This window comes from Stomoxys calcitrans, chromosome 2 (assembly GCF_963082655.1).
Source record: "Stomoxys calcitrans chromosome 2, idStoCalc2.1, whole genome shotgun sequence".
In the NCBI taxonomy this organism is placed as follows: Eukaryota; Metazoa; Arthropoda; class Insecta; order Diptera; family Muscidae; genus Stomoxys; species Stomoxys calcitrans.
The window spans coordinates 211,682,821-211,703,573 of record NC_081553.1 but is presented as its reverse complement, the minus strand read 5'-3'; the positions used below and the strand labels follow the sequence as shown (position 1 = coordinate 211,703,573).

At 36.9% G+C, this 20,753-nt stretch overlaps 1 protein-coding gene and 1 long non-coding RNA gene across 3 annotated transcripts in view; one reads left to right on the top strand and one right to left on the bottom strand.

Annotated features, from left to right (window-relative positions):
- LOC106089938 (serine-rich adhesin for platelets) overlaps window positions 1-20,753 on the top strand; it is a 43,928-nt gene that overhangs the window by 9,495 nt on the left and 13,680 nt on the right. The window contains exon 2 of one of the 2 annotated variants that reach the window (XM_013255935.2): window positions 1,890-3,177. In XM_013255935.2, the coding sequence (XP_013111389.2) occupies window positions 1,914-3,177 (1,264 nt within the window). In that variant the 5' untranslated portion in view covers window positions 1,890-1,913. Of the gene's footprint in view, window positions 1-1,836; window positions 3,178-20,753 lie in introns of both variants that reach the window. The other variant, XM_013255933.2, reaches the window with a different exon arrangement.
- Window positions 10,971-11,407, bottom strand: LOC131995367 (uncharacterized). The gene is made up of 2 exons (XR_009397424.1): window positions 11,337-11,407; window positions 10,971-11,246 (listed from the first exon to the last, which is right to left on the bottom strand). It is a non-coding gene; the product is annotated as an uncharacterized LOC131995367 (long non-coding RNA).

Genomic DNA, 20,753 nt, shown 5'->3' with positions numbered 1-20,753 from the left:
TGTCTTCTCAGCTGATGTGACTGACTGACTGACTGAACTGTAGCTTTGGGTGTTTGTGTGAAAGTTTATTAACCCGAAAGTAGTACAAAGTTAATGAACATCGACCGACAATGGTTGGCGGTACAAGCAACAGAAAAAACACTAACAACAACTACAAAGAAAGACACATACTGAACTAAATTGGCGCATTCGCCATTCAGTGGAAACTTGATTTCGGCATAAAAACTCAAAGGGTGGGTGTTCTTTGAACTTTTTTGGATTCCCTCCTCTGTCATGTCATATGGATGAAATGAGATGTGATTTAGAGCATGTCTATCTGCAGCTGACTTAACCGGAAAAAAACATAAGAAGATAAAACTCATCACAAATTGGCTAGGTCGTCTTCGTAGTCTTTTTTTTGTTAATTGAATGGTAGAGGCAATCTTTGATACCGTTTGGAAAATTGGGAGATGCCTTTATGGTGTTTCAACTTGGAGAACAGTGATTGAGTTATAACGATAAAATTAATTCTTAAAATGTAGTGTTTAGAGATTGTTTGAGTTTGTGAAAGCATGGTTGTAATAAGAAAACAAGTAAAAGCGTGCTAAGTTCGGCCGGACCGAATCTTATATACCCTCCACCATGAATCGTATTTTTCGAGTTCTTTTCCCGATATCTCTTTTTTAGGCAAAAAAAGAATAAAGAAAAGAATTGTTATGCTATTAAAGATATATCACGTTATGCTCCGATTCGGGCCATAATTAGGGTGAATGTAGGAGACCATAGTAGAAGCCATTATGTAAAATTTCAACCAATTCTAATAAGAATTCCGCCCTTTAGGGGCTCAAGAAGCATAATCAGGAGATATGTTTATATGGCAGCTGCATCAGGCTATAGACCGCTTTAGCCATATTGAACATAAACATGTTGAAGGTCATGGGAGAAGCCGTTGTACAAAATTTCAATCAAATCGGATAATAATTGCACCCTCCAGAGGCTCAAGAAGTCAAGATCCCAGAACGGTTTATTTGGCAGCTATATCAGGTTATGGACCGGCTTCAACCATTTTTGAGTTGTTAAAAGTCATAACAAAATACGTCATGCTAATTTTTGATCCAAATCTGATAAGAATTGCGCTCTGTAGTAACTCAAGAAACAAGATCGGTTTAAATGGCAGCTATATCGGGTTATGGACCGATATGGCCCATTTACAAACCCAACCGACCTGGACTAATAAGAAGTATTTGTGCAAAATTTCAACCAAATCGGATAATAATTGCACCCTCCAGAGGCTCAAGAAGTCAAGATCCCAGAACGGTTTATATGGCAGCTATATCAGGTTATGGACCGGCTTCAACCATTTTTGAGTTGTTAAAAGTCGTAACAAAATACGTCATGCTAATTTTTGATCCAAATCTGATAACTCAAGAAGCAAGATCGGTTTAAATGGCAGCTATATCGGGTTATGGACCGATATGGCCCATTTACAAACCCAACCGACCTGGACTAATAAGAAGTATTTGTGCAAAATTTCAAGGGGCTAGCTTTACTCCTTCGAAAGTTAGCGTGCTTTCGACAGACAGATGGATGGACATGGCTAAATCGACTTAAAATGTCATGACGATCAAGAATATATATATTTTATGGGGTCTTAGACGAATATTTCGAGGAGTTACAAACAGAATGACGAATTTAGTATACCCCCATCCTATGGCGGTGGGTATAATAATTTGAATATAATTTGAAAAGCACAACTGCCAATAGTACAGACAAGTTGACTTATCGGAGGAAGCTTTAAAAATGTGGCAACAATTGTAACGTTAAGTAACACTCTGAGCTTTGTTTTTTTGTTCTTAGCATGTAGCACAGTTCTTTAATTATAATCGTGAAATTCCCATTGTGATGACAAGCAAATATGTTGTGTAATAAAAACCATGGTGACAACAATCAGAATAACCTGTGATGGTGTATTCATACAATCCAATTCATTTCTAACTTCGTCATCTGCGGCTACAACAACATCGACAACAACAACAACATCATCAGATAGCAATATAGCATCTACCACTACATCTTCAAATGATATCGATAACACGTTAACGCCTGCCATCAGCGATAAAGATCGTTCGGAAAGTAGCAGTTTAGATTATGATGCAAAACTAAAGGGGGAAACACAATATCCAAATAAAACAGAGGAATGTGATAGAATAAATACAACAAAATCGGGTTCATCAGGATCTGCCTCGTCAGTTATATCAACTTTAACAACACGCAATTTAACGGGCAGTCCCGGCTTAAGGCAAAAACGCCCACGTACTCCTAAAACAGATAACCGCCGACGTTACTATTTCGGTAGCAATAAAGTATATTGGTGTAAACAAGCATTATTAACTGCTGCGGCGACATCGCCAATAAACGAGCTTGATAATGGTAATATTGAGGCGACCAACTTGACAGTTGCGCCCCCTAGACATCGTGTTAGTCTAACACGCAGTGCTAGTTCTGTAACAGACAAAGAATTACAACATCAAAGGTCTGCAAAATCAAATAGTAATGCTGGTATTGGTCGGGCAGTAAGGTCTCATAAACTACTATCAGCCAGCAATAGTTTAAATGCTGTTATAGCCAATAATAATGGATCCAAATTCAATTTAAAAGAATTTTACACATTCAACAGTAAACTTAATAATCCCGCCATATTAAGCAACATCCATAACAATAGTAAAAATAGTACTAATGCTATTTATAATAATAGTCGCAATGCCAAATATGTGGCAACTCCTAAAACTATATCAGGAGGTACCTCAATATTTTTGGTAAATGGTGGTGGCTTCAGCATCAGTTCCTCGGCCTATAACTCGTCCAACAAGAACACAACTGCGGACACTAGACTATTGAGTTTTCTACGATCTGCGCGCAAATTATATCGCAACAGTATTCGATTGAGCCATGCTTCATCAAACCTAAAACCCCATCAAAATGATATTACAACCAAGGATGAGATCGATTCGGCAACAAGTAAAAAATCACCAAAACAACGACAACAAGCGGTTAATGACAATGAGAGCTGTAATGCAAACGATTCTTTGTCACCTTTAAAGCGAGACACCTTAAGACAGTCCTACATATATGGCATCAAAAATTTCTCCAGCAACGAGAACAATGAAAAAAAGGCAACTTTAGCTGAGGAATGGTTTGGTTAGTATATTGAAATATTTTTTAATTCAACTTTTTGGTCTTGTGTTTAATACAAATACTATTTTTAATACAAAGCCTTACGTGTCACCATGTTTTTATTAAGAGCAGACGTGTCTTTTAACTTTTCCCACTATCATTAGAAATTTTTCTTTTGAAACAACAAAGAAGCTTAATGAAATGATTTTGCTTTGTTCAACTAAGATTCACATTTAGTGCCAAACGTTTAGAGTTCGTGTTTTATTAGAACTCTGTCAAAAACTGTTGAATAATTGAGTGAAAAGTTAAAATACATGCTTTGGGTAAAACGCCCCTAGAGACTTAGAAGTTGTTAATAATTCAAGGTAAGCAATGAAAAATTATAATAAAAAACAAAAATATATGTATATAAAACAATCAAGTAAAAACGTGCTAAAAGTCAAATCCGGTGATATGTTTATATGGGGTTAAAAGTGATACCAAACACCACGTGCAAAATTACAGCCAAATCGGATAAGAATTGCGTCCTCTAAAAGCTGAAGAAGTCAAAACCCCAGATCGGTTCATATGGCAGCTATATCAGGTTACTAACCGACTTCAACCATACTTAGCACATTTGTTGGAAGTGATACTAAAACAACACGTGCAAAATTTCAGTCAAATCGGACGAGAATTGCGCACTCTAGAGGCTCAAGCAGTCAAGACCCAAGATCGGTTTTTATGGCAGCTATATCAAAACATGGGCCGATTTGGCCCATTTACAATCCCAACCGAACTACACTAATAAAAAGTATTTGTGCAAAATTTCAAGCGGCTAGCTTTACTTCTTGGAATGTTAGCGTGCTTTCGACAGACAGACGGACGGACAGACGGTCGGACATGGCCAGATCGACTTAAATGACATGACGATCAAGAATATATATACTTTATGTGGTCTTAGGCAGATATTTCGAGGTGTTACAAACAGAATGACGAAATTATTATACCACCATCCTATTCATCCCATTTTATTGGGGAAGTCCTATTTTTATATAAAATGCGCAACATTTCTCTCCACCATTGAATGTTGATTGTGAATTTGGTAGTTTATCAAATCTTACTTTAGGTGAACAAAGAAACCTCACACCAAACGCCGCCCGGCTGGAGGGAACAAGAATTTCTATAGCGCATAGATTGTTTAATAATATTTTGCGACAAATTCTTGAAATTTTGTCGTCAACAAAGTCCTAATATTTTTCGTAAAAGAAGTTTGGTTGTCGAAAAGTTCGTTTATGGCTAATGAATTATTTATTATTTGTGTGGGGGCTGTAACCAAATTTGAACTGGTATAGTCCATTTGCAATCTCCAAAGACCAATCTTCTGCAATCCTATGGCAGCCGGTTGTACTAACCAGATTGACCCGATGAAGATCTTCACCGGCAAGGGCTGCCGCCTCAGTGTATAATTTCATTAAAATCGATGCAGATTTCGATGTATTTCCAATATTTATACCGCCCGATTTTCGCGATATGCGATTCCACATCGACAGAAAATATCTGCTAAATTTTTCAATGCCAAATGGTATTAAACGTTTTATACCATTCATACCTAAAGCCTAGCAACTGTCAAAACGCATTGAAAAAATGGGACGAAGAAAATGCGATACATTGCGTAGAAGTGGTACTGAGTTCTATGTTCAAAATAATAGCGACATGTCGCTGCGTCAATAGAAATTTCGCTTCAATTCAGTTATCGACGTGTCGCTTCCGGTCTTAAATAGTTCACCTTGCAAACCGTCGACTCCTTCTGCCTTGTGGTTCTTCAACCAGGTTACTGCTCCGCTGACCTTATTATCACTAGGCGTTATACAACTATACCGTTTCCCCATATTACCAAGTTTCAGCAGACAAACTTCCCTTTGTTTACATTAATTTTTTGTTTATGGTTTCTACAATTGGTTTATTTTTATTCTAGTGAATGCTGATATATTACAGTCTTGTCTCCTTTATTGTGTACGTGACATAGTATGCTGAGGTATGCGTTTATCTAGCCAGATTGCGCAGACGAGATGATGCATAAGCCTTACCAACATGTCGCTTCGGTATTAAATTATTCAGCTGGCAACACATCGGCTACCGCGGCCTTGTTATTAATCGGCAGGATTACTTCTCCGCAGACCTCATTAATACACTTTATAACGTCACCATGGAATGGTTCTATTGTATCCTTGTAGCTGGAACTGTCGGATAGCAGCAGCTGGAAAAATTAATTTTTCATTTTTGTTGAAGCGATAACAACTGCCCTTCAACAACAAAAAAAACTTACAGCGTCATCTATAAGTTGATATGAAACAACATCACATATCAATCGGCACAGCACAGCTGTGATCTGATTGTGATTGCATTGTGATCTGATTGTGATTGCACCAACATTCAGCTGATTAGTTACTCTTAATAAAATTCTCCAATCGGTCTGTCCTTTAAAACAGGAAAATAAATTAAGCAAAAAAATACTATTTTTGTTTTATTATACTCACCACCATCGGATGGTGGTATACTAATCTAGTCATTCCGTTTGTAACACCTCGAAATATTGATATAGGAACCGTCTGTCGAAATTACGATAGCGGTCGAACGCGTAGAGCCAATTGAAATTTGGCACAGGTACTTTATATTGATGTATTTAGCTCGTTGAGGTTTGTAAATGGGCCATTTCGCTTCAAATTTGGATATAATAGCTCCCATATAAACCGATCTCCCGATTTGACTTCTTGAGCCCATGGAAGCCACAATTTTTGTCCGATTTGGCTGAAATCTTGCATATTGTTCTATGTTGACTTCCAATAACTTTGCCAAGTACGGTTTAAATCTGTGTATAACCTGATATATTGTATATCCCATATAAACCAATCTCCCGATTTGATTTCTTGAGCCCCTAGAAGCCTAAATTTTCATCCGATTTGGCTGAAATTTTGTACATGGTGCTCTGATATGACCCCCAACAACGGAGCCAAGTACGGTTCAAATCGGTCAAGAGCATGATATAGCCCCATATAAAACGATCTCCCGATTTGATTTCTTGAGCCCTTACAAGCCGCGATTTTTTCCGATTTGGCTGACATTTTGCATATAGTGTTCTGTTATGACTCTCAACAACTGCGCCAAGAACGGTCCAATTCGGTCTATAACTAGATATAGATCCCATATTTTAGCAGAATCCATGGTGGTGGGTTCCCAAGATTCGGCCCGACGGAACTTAGCATGCTTTTATTTATTATATTTAAGTTCTCTCAAACTGGAGCGAACTCAAAAAATAGTCTTAGCACACTCTTTGTATCTGTTACCAGATTTCCATCTTTGTCTCTGCAGGAGAATGTGCCGGTGCCAAACATCATCGATTTATGTTTAATTTTTCGGTATAATTTGCGAACTCCTTTCTTAATCCTGAATATGTCTTTTCATTTCTCTTTTTACTCTGTGCAATATACCTCTCTATGCTCTCTCACCTTCGCCTTGTGCGTTGCTACTGACTGCTGGGTTGCTATGTATGCTGCATCATTGACTTCGACAATCTTGATCTTGCACCAGTATTTACTAGTACATAGTAACAATCTAAAATATTGCCATTGCTTTCTTACTTTCGTTATATTGTTGCTAGAAATTCATTCGTTTTTGTCTCTTCTCCAAATATAAATTTAAGCCATTCTCATTCTTTTCCCTTTAGTAAACATGAGTTTCACTCTTTATAATTTTCACTTTCCGATACAATATTTACCATATATGCTCTCCCTATGTTTGCATTGTTATTGCATTGACTTTGTGTAAGTAACAATTTGTCGCTTTTAGGATAGCATGCAAAAAACTAAAATCCACACAAAAAAAATCTGTTGTCTAAGCACAAACAAATTGAAATGCCAAATATAGGAGTGTTTTATCATCATCAGCATGACCATATCTATTTTACACATGGCCAAATGTAAGAGCACATTTATGTGTGTAGTAGCTACTGCATACATATATAAAACTTGAGCTAATCATCAGTATTCGATTAGCACATAAAACAGGCAATGATTTTCTGTTTTATTATCGTCTGAAACACACACGCGTCCACAACCGCCATACACAATGCACACTTTCGTTAAGAGGGAAAAGCCACAATACAATTCCATATGCCTAATTCTACCTACAAACATTTACGAAATGAGCTGCCTGGTGCCCGCTGAATAACCCCTTGTCGATGGTGTTTGCATTTGCAATAATCGAGTAATAAAATTACACAAGTGCTATCTGTGGCTACACGAATGACTGACAATGGCTAACAATTTAGCTAATGTTATAGCTACGCTGTCAGATGAGGATGGGAATTTAAATTTTTTATTGAATTTGTTTAGAGAGATAGTAATACAAACAGTAGTTAGCATGTGAACATAGTGAACAGGCAAACGCTATAAGCTAGATACTAGACATTTAAACAAAATGAACTGTAGGGAAATCTCTTAAATCTGTTTCCCTTAATCAATTGAGTGTACTGGGCAGGTTCATATACATATGTATATATTTGAATCGATTGACCCCATCGTGTAAACGCCCTTTAGATTGGGTGTGGAAATTGGCAATAGATAGATAATTACTTGCAAATTCAATTGTTTAAAGCGCAGTATGATTTTCCCCATACAAGAAAAAGATATTAAACATAGTGTATAGTAGTTTATTAATGAAAATGGGAAAGTTATTGTAGGAAAACAGGATTGGCTTCTAATTTTAATGGAAATATATTCTTATTGTTTTGAAAAAAAATAAATAAAACCTTTTTTTATAAATACACTAACTGAACTAAAATTTCCGTGTCTATGAAGAAAGTCTGATCTTATCTTATATTTAAAAATCAATTTGTGTTTGTTTGTACACCCCTAAACACCCCTAAATCGGACATATTTACCGACCATGGCAATATGGGACTCAAATGAAAGGTATTTGCGAGTAGAATACGAATCTGACATCCAAATGTGGGACCACATGTCCAAACCGGGCATAGCTCCAATACCATAGCACTTGTTGTCCATTAACTTTTGTTTGCGAATAAAGATATACCGGGCAAAAAACCTGGTGAATGCGATCCATGTTGGAGGGTATATAAGATCTGGCCTGGCCGAACTTAGCACGCTTTTACTTTTTTCCTCTATAGTTTTGTTGCTTAACCATAGTTAAGGTTAGGTTGAAAAAAGGTGCAGATATTAATCCGCCCCATGCCACTATGGACATACACCTAAACCAGTAATCGGCTTGTTGTGCGCTCTAACTACAAAAAAAGTAACCTCGAAAAAGAAAATCGAAGTTAGGAATTCCGTGCTACTTACAAAATACTTAATTGTTTTCCATGCCACTCCCCTAAGTTGGTTCATGGCTGGAATAGTGTCCCCACCACGGGGACGGCGGTATCTGTTAGACGCGAAAGCCGGGCAATGACAAAGGAAATGCTCCAACATCTCATCATCTTCCCCGCATGCCCTACACATGTTATCACTTGCCGCAGTGATTTTACATAAGTGAGCTCGTAGTCCTATCTGGATCCCCCATAAGATTTTCGCCGTCCCACCGACCGTTTCGCTGTTCCAGTGGTGCATGCGCATTCGTCGCCCACGCCCTAAACTCGGACTGCGTCCACCCGAAAGGCTTCGGGTTAACCAAGTTTATTGACGGCAATCTTTCGGCCTTCACCGCCCTTCCTTTCCTTCTAGGTTTCCTATCGTCGCATCGATTATACCGCGATGGCATGAGCTGCTCCCATCTCCTTCAGTCTCATAGCCGCAGACTTGGCATCGAAGGATTCTTCTATTTTATGCACAACCTCGTATAGGGCAGACTCCACCGACCTTCCCTTGACATAGGCATGCTTATTGTATTTGAGCATTTCGCTGGATGTCCTACTCTTTATCATGGTGTCCACAATAAGTTCCATGGGTTTGAGTAGAAAGGACGGAGGAGTATTTGCAAGTCGTAGGCACGGTGAGAAAATAGTGGCCAGTTGAGGCTCCAGACAGTAGGCCTCCTTCTGTAGTAGCGCCGGAAATATTCCATCAGATCCGGGTGACTGAAATGATTTGAAGCTCTTCAAGGCTTCCTTGACCATACATTCCGTTATGATAAACCTTCTATCAACATCATTATACCAAGTTTCCGGTGTCTTCGTGAGTCCCGTTATATCCTGTGGAAAATGGGGTTTCATCAAAAGCCTTAACATGTCCTCCGTTGTCTCTGCTCTCACTCCCATGTCATCTACTAAAGTTTCAGGGTTTCGACATGGGTTTTTGCGAGAAACTTTTTTTATCTTGACGGCGTCATTAACGCTATCGACCTGTTCGTAGAAAACCTAACAGGAGGCACGTTCTGCAACTCTGGTTATCTTATTGCATTCCTTGTGCCGTGTGTAATACACATCCCAATAAAATTCCGAAGTTTTACGACGTGCTCTGTTAAAAAGTGTGCGGACCTCTTTCCTAATATTGCGAATCTCCCAGGGTTTTCTTGGGCTGATTTCCTTTCCCGAAGGGGACAACTATCTTCGAAGGACCCCACCAGTGTAGTCGTAATCCTGTTGACATTTTCGTTAATGTCTTCTATACTTGGACAATCTAAATTATCTTGCCCAAGTCTTCTTCTGAGTAGCCTTCCGAATTTTGTCCAGTTGGTTTTCAAATTATTCCGGAAGCTTATCGGATTCGGCGCTGGTCGTGCTATTCTAAACCTAATGTAGCGATGGTCAGAGAAAGAGTGTTGCATGGAGACCCTCCAATCCTGAACCACATCGATTAGATTTTCCGAACATATCGTCACATCTAATACCTCCTCCCTAATCCTATTAACAAAGGTGTTACCAATATTAAGTGTTATTAGGTCGTTAGTATTCAAGAACTCTGCCAGGGCTTGGCCCCGCTTATTAGTGTTGGTACTTCCCCACGAAATGTGGTGAGAGTTCGCATCGCACCCTATTAGTACCTCGTTTCCTGTCTGTTTTGCTTTCCTCACCAGCCGTTGCAGCTCTGACGTGGGTGGCGGTGTCTGAGAGTCGAAAGGCCGATGCAAGGTATGCTCCACCGCCTCCCTATCTCACCACTGTTGGATCCGACGTTGACAACTGTGGAGAAAATATATAATTCAAATTTTTATGACAAATAACGCAGGTCCTCGGCCGAGTACCAGTGTTAGCATAGAATAAATAATTCCTGGTCGTCCATGGCTCCTGTATTAAGGCAATGTGAATCTTGCCCTTGCTGATTTTCTCCATCAGAGCGTGTGTAGCAGTCTCGCTCCGGTAGAGGTTTATCTGGATTACCTCAATCATTGGCCCTCCAGTAAATGGGCATCTTCTTAGACTGCATTGACTTTCCTGTCACTGCACTGCCTGAAGTTTTTTTTAAGACTTCCAACAACTGTGCAAAGTACGTTATAAATGGGTCTTTAACCTGATATAGCTCCTATATAAACCAATCTCCCGAATTGACTTGAGCCCATGGAAGCCGCAATTTTTGTCCGATTTCGCCAAAAATTTTGTACATAGTGTTCTGTTGAGACTTCCAACCACTACGCCAAATACGGCCCAAATCGGTCTATAACCTGCCATATATACCGATCTCCCGATTTGACTCCTGGAAGCCGCAATTTTTGTCCGATTTGGCTGAAATTTTGCATGCGGTATTTTGTTACGACTTTTAAGAACTGTGACAATTACGGTCCAAATCAGTCTATAACCTGATAAAGCTCTCCTACGAACCTGTTCGGTTCGTAGAAGCTTTAATTTTTGCTGGTTGACAGAAGTTTGGTATGTAGAATAAAAATAATGCCCGTCAACTTAATTTATTTTGCATAAATTTTTAGCAGAATTCATGGTCCTAGGTTCCCAAGATACTTAGCACAATTTTACTTGTTTCGGTACATTTCGGCTTTCGCACTTCACTTACGTCTAGATTGTAGATTGACATTTCGTTCTGGCCTTGGTAAAATATCGATGATTCTCAAAGTTCGGACGTTCCATTTTCCATTCATTAATTGTGTTCTGATCCGTGTTCTATGTCGTCATGGAGGGTTGTCACTTCCATTATTTCTTGTTGGTGTTTCTGTAATCATGTTTGTTGCAAGTGAAAAAGATACAAAATTAGTTTCCGAAAATAGAATCGAGTTAAATTTTTGTATCACCTTTGACTTACTTATTTGTCCCTGCTATAAGTCGCCAATATGTGTGGCGTCGTCTAAAGCTAGTTATTTCTTCTCGCCATAATAGAATTGCACATCGCATTTCCGCCATTAATTTTCTTCGACAACTTTTGTTGAATAATTAGTATTGACATGCTTTTTTGGGTCATTGTATCAAATATTGATGCACATCAAGACAAAGTAATGCACATTTTCCTTATTTCACTTTAATTAATATTCGCTTCCGCAGTTATTTCATCTAAGGTAGTATCATAATATGCAAAATACGTAACACAATACCAGAACAATGGCAACAACAAAGTAATTGATTTGAATCATGCTCTAATTTTAGTAATAAAGTGTTATATGCAAAGGATGTGGATGATATACAATAGGTATAAGATGTTATGTAGTTACACCCCTCAGGGTAGGAGTATTTCACACATTTATCCCTTTTAACAAAACATCCCGGAAGTTAGGTTATTAGTGTTACCAGTATCTTGAATTTGTAATCTGTGGTATTGCCCTGGGTTTGATTAGATTAGAGTAAAATATCAAATGCCTTCAACGATTTTCTTGCAGATAGCTAAGCCGAAGGACTTGGCTATAAATAGCGGCCTTCTTTATCATTGATATGAGGGTAATCTGCCGCTATCCCTAAATGAGGTGTTATTAGGAATATTTTTGGAAAGTATGTAAATTTTTAGAGTTTTTTTCAAAAATGAGCTCATAGTTCCCATAATACTAAACTGCATCTTCTGTTTCCTTTATTTACAAATCGCCACGACTGATGAGTCACCTTAAGACACCCACCATTTTTAAAAAAGTATATAAAAATTTAACAATGCTTTTAACTAAGGGCACGAATTGTTCCAAGGGACATAACACCATCACACTTTTTCGCCTGTACATGTATGTTCAATGGTCATATCATCATACATCATTTCATACAAGTATTAAAACTTATTTTAAAAGTTGAATGATTAAAAAAAATTTACGCCGCCGTCTGAATGAAATTAATTTAAGTTTATGGTGTGTTTGTTGCTGCTGTTGCTGCGGCCGATGGGGTCTTTGCTCAAGCTCAATGGATGAATGACTTCATCGGTGATTACTCAACCCCAACAAATGCTAGGCCTGGCAGACAACTACTTACAGCAGATATGTACGTACGAATTTGCAATGTGCATTTACTCGTGGAACATCTTAGGAAAAGATGTTTACAACATTCCTTTTTTCTGTTAAGAATTTGAGAAGACGCTTCATTTTTCACAACCAATTTTAATTTAATTTACGCTTAGTTTTTATGCAAAAATAAATAATTAATGAATGCTGCTTGCATTTAAACAGATGTCTATCGACAATCTTCTATGATTGTTATGTTTGTATCAACTCTGTGACCTATTTGTGTGTTTTACGTACAGTTGCAGCTCGAGTAACGTTGTTTCGGTTAGCGTCATCCCAATAATTTCATACATTTACATACGCCCTCTCTCAAGTCCCATCAAAGGTGGAAAACGCGATTTTTAATGATGTGCTATAACATTTATGCCGAGTTTCTCATTCTCCGGTTACAATTTATCGTATCGATATTCTTCTGGTTAAAGAAATTTGGTTTTCTGAATATATGGTTATTGCTTATCCTAACGATAAACCTTAACCGGCAGATGAATATAGCTGTGTGTTGCTTACCGAACGCTGCATAATATAAAACCCCGTTTATACTGTTCATTAAATCCGGATTTAAGGCTCGTGTCAGCTGATTTTATAAAGGGAAAACAGATGATTGCTTACATTTAAACAGATGTCTATCGACAATCTTCTATGATTGTTATGTTTGTATCAACTCTGTGACCTATTTGTGTGTTTTACGTACAGTTGCAGCTCGAGTAACTTTGTTTCGGTTAGCGTCATCCCAATAATTTCATACATTTATATACGCCCTCTCTCAAGTCCCATCAAAGGTGGAAAACGCGATTTTTAATGATGTGCTATAACATTTATGCCGAGTTTCTCATTCTCCGGTTACAATTTATCGTATCGATATTCTTCTGGTTAAAGAAATTTGGTTTTCTGAATATATGGTTATTGCTTATCCTAATGATAAACCTTAACCGGCAGCTGTGTTTTGTTTACCGATTGCTGCATAATATAAAACCCCGTTTACACTGCTCATCAAATCCGAATTTAAGGCTCTTGTCAGCTGATTTTATAAAGGAAAAACAGATGATTGAGCCATTAAATCCGGATTTAAAGAGCAGTGTAAACGGGTTGCCATATCTTCTATATTACCTTAAAAGTGTACGATAAAACCAACATTTGTAAACAGGAAGTTTATCCCCGAGATAAATTAGTGTTCTGGTTAGCTGACACGAACTTTATTTTTTCTACGAGAAACCCGTCCTTAGGTTTGGTATTCTATTCTGCTTTCGGAATAGGCGCGGAAATCTTTAATTGTTCCACGAGCGGAATATGACAGTTGTTTTGTTTTTATTTTCATACCAAAAGACGTTTTTTATCTGCCCTTATAGTTTTGTTAATTTCTTTTCGTAAATAAATCAAATAACAAAAAGAAAAAACGAACCATTGAAACCAACAAAAATGATGCCGACAATGATGTCAAGCGTTGCCACTAAAATTTCTTTTTGCCATTTTACTCACTATAAACAGAGTACTACTTTTTCGCCTATTTTCCTCCATCGACTTTTTCTTATATGGATTCTGACAGCATTGCGCCTGAAATATTTAACACAATAGGTACTGCGACCATTTACGTTTTCTTTGTGGATTCTAGACTTCATGATTTTGAATCAGCAACGTAATCAACGTCATTAATTTCATTTATAAACAAAATTCTTTCTCCATGTAAGCTTTGTTATCAATCTTCGGCTAAATAAAAAATTAAATATTTTCACGTGAGTTATGATAATCTACGTGAACACATGTTAACAAGAAACAAGTACAAACGCGATAAGTTCGGCCAGGCATCGTCTTATATAATCTCCAAAATGGATCGCATGTGATATGTGCTTTGAATGGCTTCTAAATATACAGGGTGCGCCAGAGAAACTTACTTATTTGGAAAAACTCCCGAGCGTGGAGTTGAGTGGCAAGGTGATCGAGAGGGAGCGCACCTGGAGAGGAAATCAACAAGCTTGTTACTCTCTACAGTCAGTTGTCATCATGCTCTGGTCTAGGGTGCAGCGGGCCTTCGCCGTCGAGAGCTTCTTTTCTACCGGTCTCTCACTTGTTGCTACGCTTTGAATGTCCTCCTCACAGACTCACTCCTGGCTGTTATTAGATTCTTTCGTGGATTAAATAATTTTTGTTAGTTACCGAAAGTTCATACTGGCAAATTTCGGTAACATTTTTATACAGAATATCACTAACCGACAGATATCGTTAACTTCCGACAAAAATCGCAAATTCTGTCGGTAAGGATTAAGAAAATCGCACTACCGGTCGATGATGGCTTATCAGGTCTGCAACCACAAAGTTAAGACTAAATTTATCTCATTGACTTTATATAACCATTTTTCACACACGATTGTTCGTTGGCACATTTGGATTTGGCTTCCTTCTTTAACTTGGCATGCTAAGCTGATGTTTTATTAGTCTGGTATGCGTTCATTCGCCAGATTGTATGAACAATCAGAATCCTACGCTTATCCCTGTGGCGCCTCGAATAATAAAAAGCTCAGCCGGCAAAGCAATAGCTTCTGCTCTATTATTTTTAGTTCGTCTATTAATTGGGGTATTTTCTAATGGGACCTTCCCACTTTTGGTTTTAGCAAGTGACGCTACCTTTTTTATCCAACCCCTAATTAACATACCTAACTCTTTTATAATTCTATTATCCACACTCCCAACAAGACATTAAAAAAACGGTAGCAATGTTTTCCTTTTTTTTAATGAAATGCAAATTAATTTTTCAACAACGAGAACACATCACTTGCAATGTGAATACGAACATCAAAAATGAAATAAACAAAAAAAAAAAATAAACAACAGCAACAATATCCACAGCAAACTGATCGTGAATCATGCATGTATCAGTCATTCTTCCTTATTTTTTATTTGTTTTGTTTTTAGTCACTTTTTTTATTTGTGGTTGTTTTATGTGATTTTTTTTATATTTTTTTACTACGCAATTTAAAGAATACTTTAGAAAACAAACAAAAAATTCATTTATATGAAAAGATTAATAAAATATATATTGCCTGATTTTTTTATTATACGTTCCTCGTGATTTCATGGTTTCATTAGAACCCTACTTCTTTCTAAGGTGGCCATTGCAGAACATTTGTTTCACAAGCAGAACATAGAATAGACTTCTAAGCTGACTCCTTCTTCAATCTTTGACACCCAGTTTTTGATGAGATTTACATCTACTTGATTTTTCTGCGTGAATTCAAATGACTTTCTTATTGAAGATCTTTTATTCTTGCAAATGACTATAAACATTATATCGACAGAGATTGGTCCATATACTCCCAAAAGAATTTTGTAACCGAATACTTCACTCCGAGGACTACCATACAAGAGATGGATATAATGGATCATATATTGCACAAAAAATTTACATTCCCAATACCTCCAAGTAACCATTTTATACACTCCACCACAGGATGGGGGTATACTAATTTCGTCATTCCTCGAAATATGCGTCTAAGACCCCATAAAGTATATATATTATTTATCGTCATGGCATATTAAGTCGATCTAGCCATGTCCGTCCATCTTTCGAAAGCACGCTTACCTTCGAAGGAGTAAAAATCGGTCCATGTTTTGATATAGCTGCCATAAAAACCGATCTTGGGTCTTGATTTCTTGAGCTTTTAAAGGGCGCAATTCTTATCCGATTTTTTGCATGAAGTGTTTTGTTTTGAATTACAACATGTATGCCAAGTATGGTCCAAATCAGTCCATATCCTGATATAGCCGCTTTGTTAGACTTCTTGGGCTTCTAAAGGGTGCAATTCTTATCCAATATGGTTGAAATTTTGCATATGTCGTTTTGGTATGACTTCCAACAACTGTTCCAAGTATTGTCTATGGTCGGTACATAACCTGGTATAGCTGCCATATAAAACGATCACCCAGTTTGACTTTTGAGCCTCTGGAGGACGCAATTATTACTCGATTTTCCTGAAATTTTGGTAGTGGTGGTATTTTGGTATGACTGGTATTTTTCTATTTAAAAATGTCATTCAAAGAACATTACAAATTCGATCCATTGTGGATGGTATGTAAGATTGGGCCCGACCGGACTTACATTTTTGTTTAGGACATCTGGAGTGGTGGCACCAATATTTTAAAACAGATCTCACTATGGCATATTCTCTTCAGACTTTTTCAAAAGTTGCAGTTGCTGTTGCCAACGATGTTGATGACGCAGCACAAGATACTAGCATGTGTGGTTTATACGAGGGCGGTCCCAAATGTAGCCGACCAGACATATAGATGGCGGTAGTAGTATGCGATGGTAAAAAATCCTCAAAATAGATGTGATAGTATTGAATGACCGTCGATTGAAAGTTCCTGCTCAAGATGAGGTCACAGGCATGTCAAAAAGTAGTGTACATTGCGTGTTTTGCCATATGAATTATTTTGGTAAATTTTGTTGTTTGCGTAGTGATATCCCGAAAAATAAAATTGAAAAAGCTATATCTGCTAACAATTGTTATTTATTTAAAATAAAATTAACGAAAATGCAATGCGACGATAATTTATTTTTTTTTATCATGTTGGCCCAAGTTGAAAAACGTTTCGTCCACGCTTTTAATGAATGCCAAATTTCCATTCAATAGAGAACTTAGTACCACAAATGAAAATGTTTCACAGATTTTTTCACTATTTTGTTTAATATGGAGTTTCACTGAAAAATTAAGTTAATACCCACCTTAATAGTAACATTATTTTTACAGGTGTATAACATTATTATTCTTTCTTTTGTTTACAATACTTTTTCTTGGTATTTGAAGTATTTTGTGGTTTTGCGTATTGTTCATAGGTATATATAGTTTTAGTTATATTATTTATTTAGTGACTAAGTTTATGGATATATTATAATATGTAGAAATTATTTGTTTGTTTTCTAGCGCGTGTTATGATCTCTTCGCTTTTAAACGTCAAACATACATATGTACTTTGTTACATACTTTCTTTGTGAATTCTGTATTTTGTCTCTTTTTCCTTTGCTTACCACGCCTCAATTACAAGCATTACATTCATGCTATTTGAACAGATTGCCAAATACCGTCACTGAACCATACAAAAAAAAAAATGAATACAAATGGCAACCCTTTGCCACCTGTGACATTGTACACGGTATATGACCGGAATTGAGTTTGGATTGTTTATTATTTCCCGTGGAAGTATGAATTTATGCATACAAACATATACATATATGTATAAATGTATATATATAATGGAACGTACTGTATATAAAATTGTATGAAAAGGCAACCTACCATATTTCCCACAAACTTAAATCGAAATACTCTTGTTAACCAACCATATGAGCTGGTGGGAATAAAAAAACTAACAACGCCTCATTCAATAAATTAGGTTGGAACCAAAGCGTACCGAATAGAAAGTGAATTCCATTTGAAGATGTGCAAAATGTGCAAATACCTATATAGAAAAATAAGACCACAGCGGATCATTGCACCGAAAAGAAAACAAAAGAGAAAACTAAAAATATCAGCCAGCCTACATACATATGTATGTATGTAATTCCGCAACGAGGGAGCTGCTAAATGGGCAATCTACTAATTTGGGTTTCAAAGGGGAAATTGTATTCCTTTTTACAAAACTGTTTTTAATTTGAGCCGACAATAATGATATTTGTCCATTTTATGATAAATTCAGAGGCCGAATTCTTTTCTTAAGGCTAAGCTGAGTAAGCACCTCTAGCGAAATTTGCAGTTGCAGCCAAGACATTTACGTCGCCACTGAAAAATATTGGTGAAGAATACAAGATGGCGACAACAATCGATTTATAATTTTGCCTTAATTTTAATCATTTTTGGTTAATAAAGTACATATGTGCTGTAATTAATCGTTTTTATTTGGAAATAACTTTATTTCATGTTGCATGGAACTATTAAAACACACATTTCAGTCGTAGTTGCACAAATAAATTCGCCAATGCTTTTTATTGAATATTTTTGGACGATTTATTTTTCAGCTTTGTCTAATAGTTTGATTGAAACCCTAGGTGTCCTTTGAAGGAGAAATATCCTGTTGCGATATGGCAACACCAGGGCTGTTAGGGTACAGATTTTTTATTTAAGAAATTTTCAGATTGCTGCATTTTATAGCAAAAGGTTTTTGAAATATATAAAATTCACTGAAAACAAAATTTTTTGAGCATTTCACCAATAATCGCTTTTGCTAAATCGGAATGGAATTGCGCCTTGTAGGGGCTCAAAAAGCCAACTTGTGAGCGGTTAAATATGGGGCTTATTGATAGATTTGGATTATATTTGACACGAAATGAAGATATTGTGCAAATGCCAAATCGGTTAAGAATTGCGTCCTCTTAGGCCTCAAGAAGTCAAATCTAAAAATGGATTGAAATGGGGGCCATATCAGAATATAGACCGATTAGAACCAAATTTATCAAATACGATGAGAGTCATGAGCGGGTTAATCTGGGAGCTGTATTAGCTTATTGATAGATTTGGATTATATTTGACACGGACAGAAGATATTGTGCAAATGCCTAATCGGCTAAGAATTGCGTCCTCTAGGGGCTCAAAAATGAAAGTAAAGTAAAGGGGCTCAAGAAGTCAAATGTAAAAATGGGTTTAAATGGGTGCCATATCAGATTATATACCGATTAGAACCAAATTTATCAAATACGATGAGATAAAGTCATATTAGAAGACAATGTGTAAAATTTTAGCCTAATAGGACTAAAATTGCACCCCTAAGGACTGAAGAAGTCAAATCGGGAGATCAGTTTTTATAAGAGGTACATCTGAACGTGGATCGATTTGACCTCTTTGCATATGTTTGAACAATTTCGAAATTTCGAAAAATTTTAGACAGACAGATTATGCTTTGGTGGCAGTGATAAAAATACTGTACCCTAACAGCCCTCGTGTTGTCATATGGCAAGGCTCAGTTTTATTGCCATAAAAAGTTCACAATATCCGAAATTTCTCAATTAAATAAGTCATATAAAGGATCGGCTCATATATGTTTATGGATCGGTTTATACATGGATAAAATCATACAGACGTACGTACAGACGAACAGATATAATCAGACTGACTTAGAATGTCATATCGTGTGAAGAATATAAATTTATGTACGCGAGAGTAAGTGAAATATAACTCACGCTCACATCTCTACACAGAATGCATTGAATTGCTAACATGAGAGCGACAGTTGTGCGGAAAGTACTCAAAGGGATGATCAACGCTTACTCTACACAATGCAGTATTTTAACACAACATTTAAAGCAACTTCAATTTTGCAACCCTGTTATATGAAAACCAATCGACCACTTGTTAGAAAGACGCACTTTTCAGAAACAACAACATACATACAATAACGAAAATTTGTTACATTTTTACAGTTAAGAAGCTGCGTGTACTTTTGCATTGTCATATGGCAACACCAGGGCGATCCGGTTTAAGGGTTGCTATTCTATTCTGCTTTCGGAATAGCCGCTAAAATTTTTAATTGTTTCGCGAGCGAAATTTGACAGAAATCAAATGTTTTTGTTTCCATACCAACAAACGTTTCTTTATCTGCACTTATTGTTTTCTCTATTTTATATTTTTTTTTTTCAAATCAATATAGAAATTCGTGCCATTGAAAACAATGAAACAAACTAAAATGATGCCGCCAATAGTTGTAAGTGTTGCCACTATAATAGTTTTTTGCCATTTTCCTCACTATAAACAGAGTACTACTTTTCTGCCAATTTCAGTCAACCTTTCGCCGAAGGTTTTTTTTAATATGAAATTTGACAGCATTCCGCTCGAAAAACTGAACGGAATACTAGAGCTTAAAGGAGTCATATACGGTTATGGACCGATTCTTATCAAACAAAACATGAATGTACGACATCATACTGACTGATGGACGAGCAGACATTATCAGATTAACTTAGAATGTAATGGCGCTCAAGAATATATTTATGTACGGAACGAGCTTGCTCACATATGGAGCTTGACTAGGATTGCCACCTCCACATACAAATGAGGTTACAACAAGAAATTCCTAGTATAGACTTCCCAAGATTTTTATTTACAATTGATTTGTTGTGTGTATGTACGTACTTACATGAATAGGACATATTAAATGATGTTTACACCAAAATCATGTTTTCTCTCATTTTATAACGGTTCTATGCTACAGCTTCGATATTTGGAGAGGTGGGGTAAACAAGAATTTTTTAATCGATATCCTTAAAA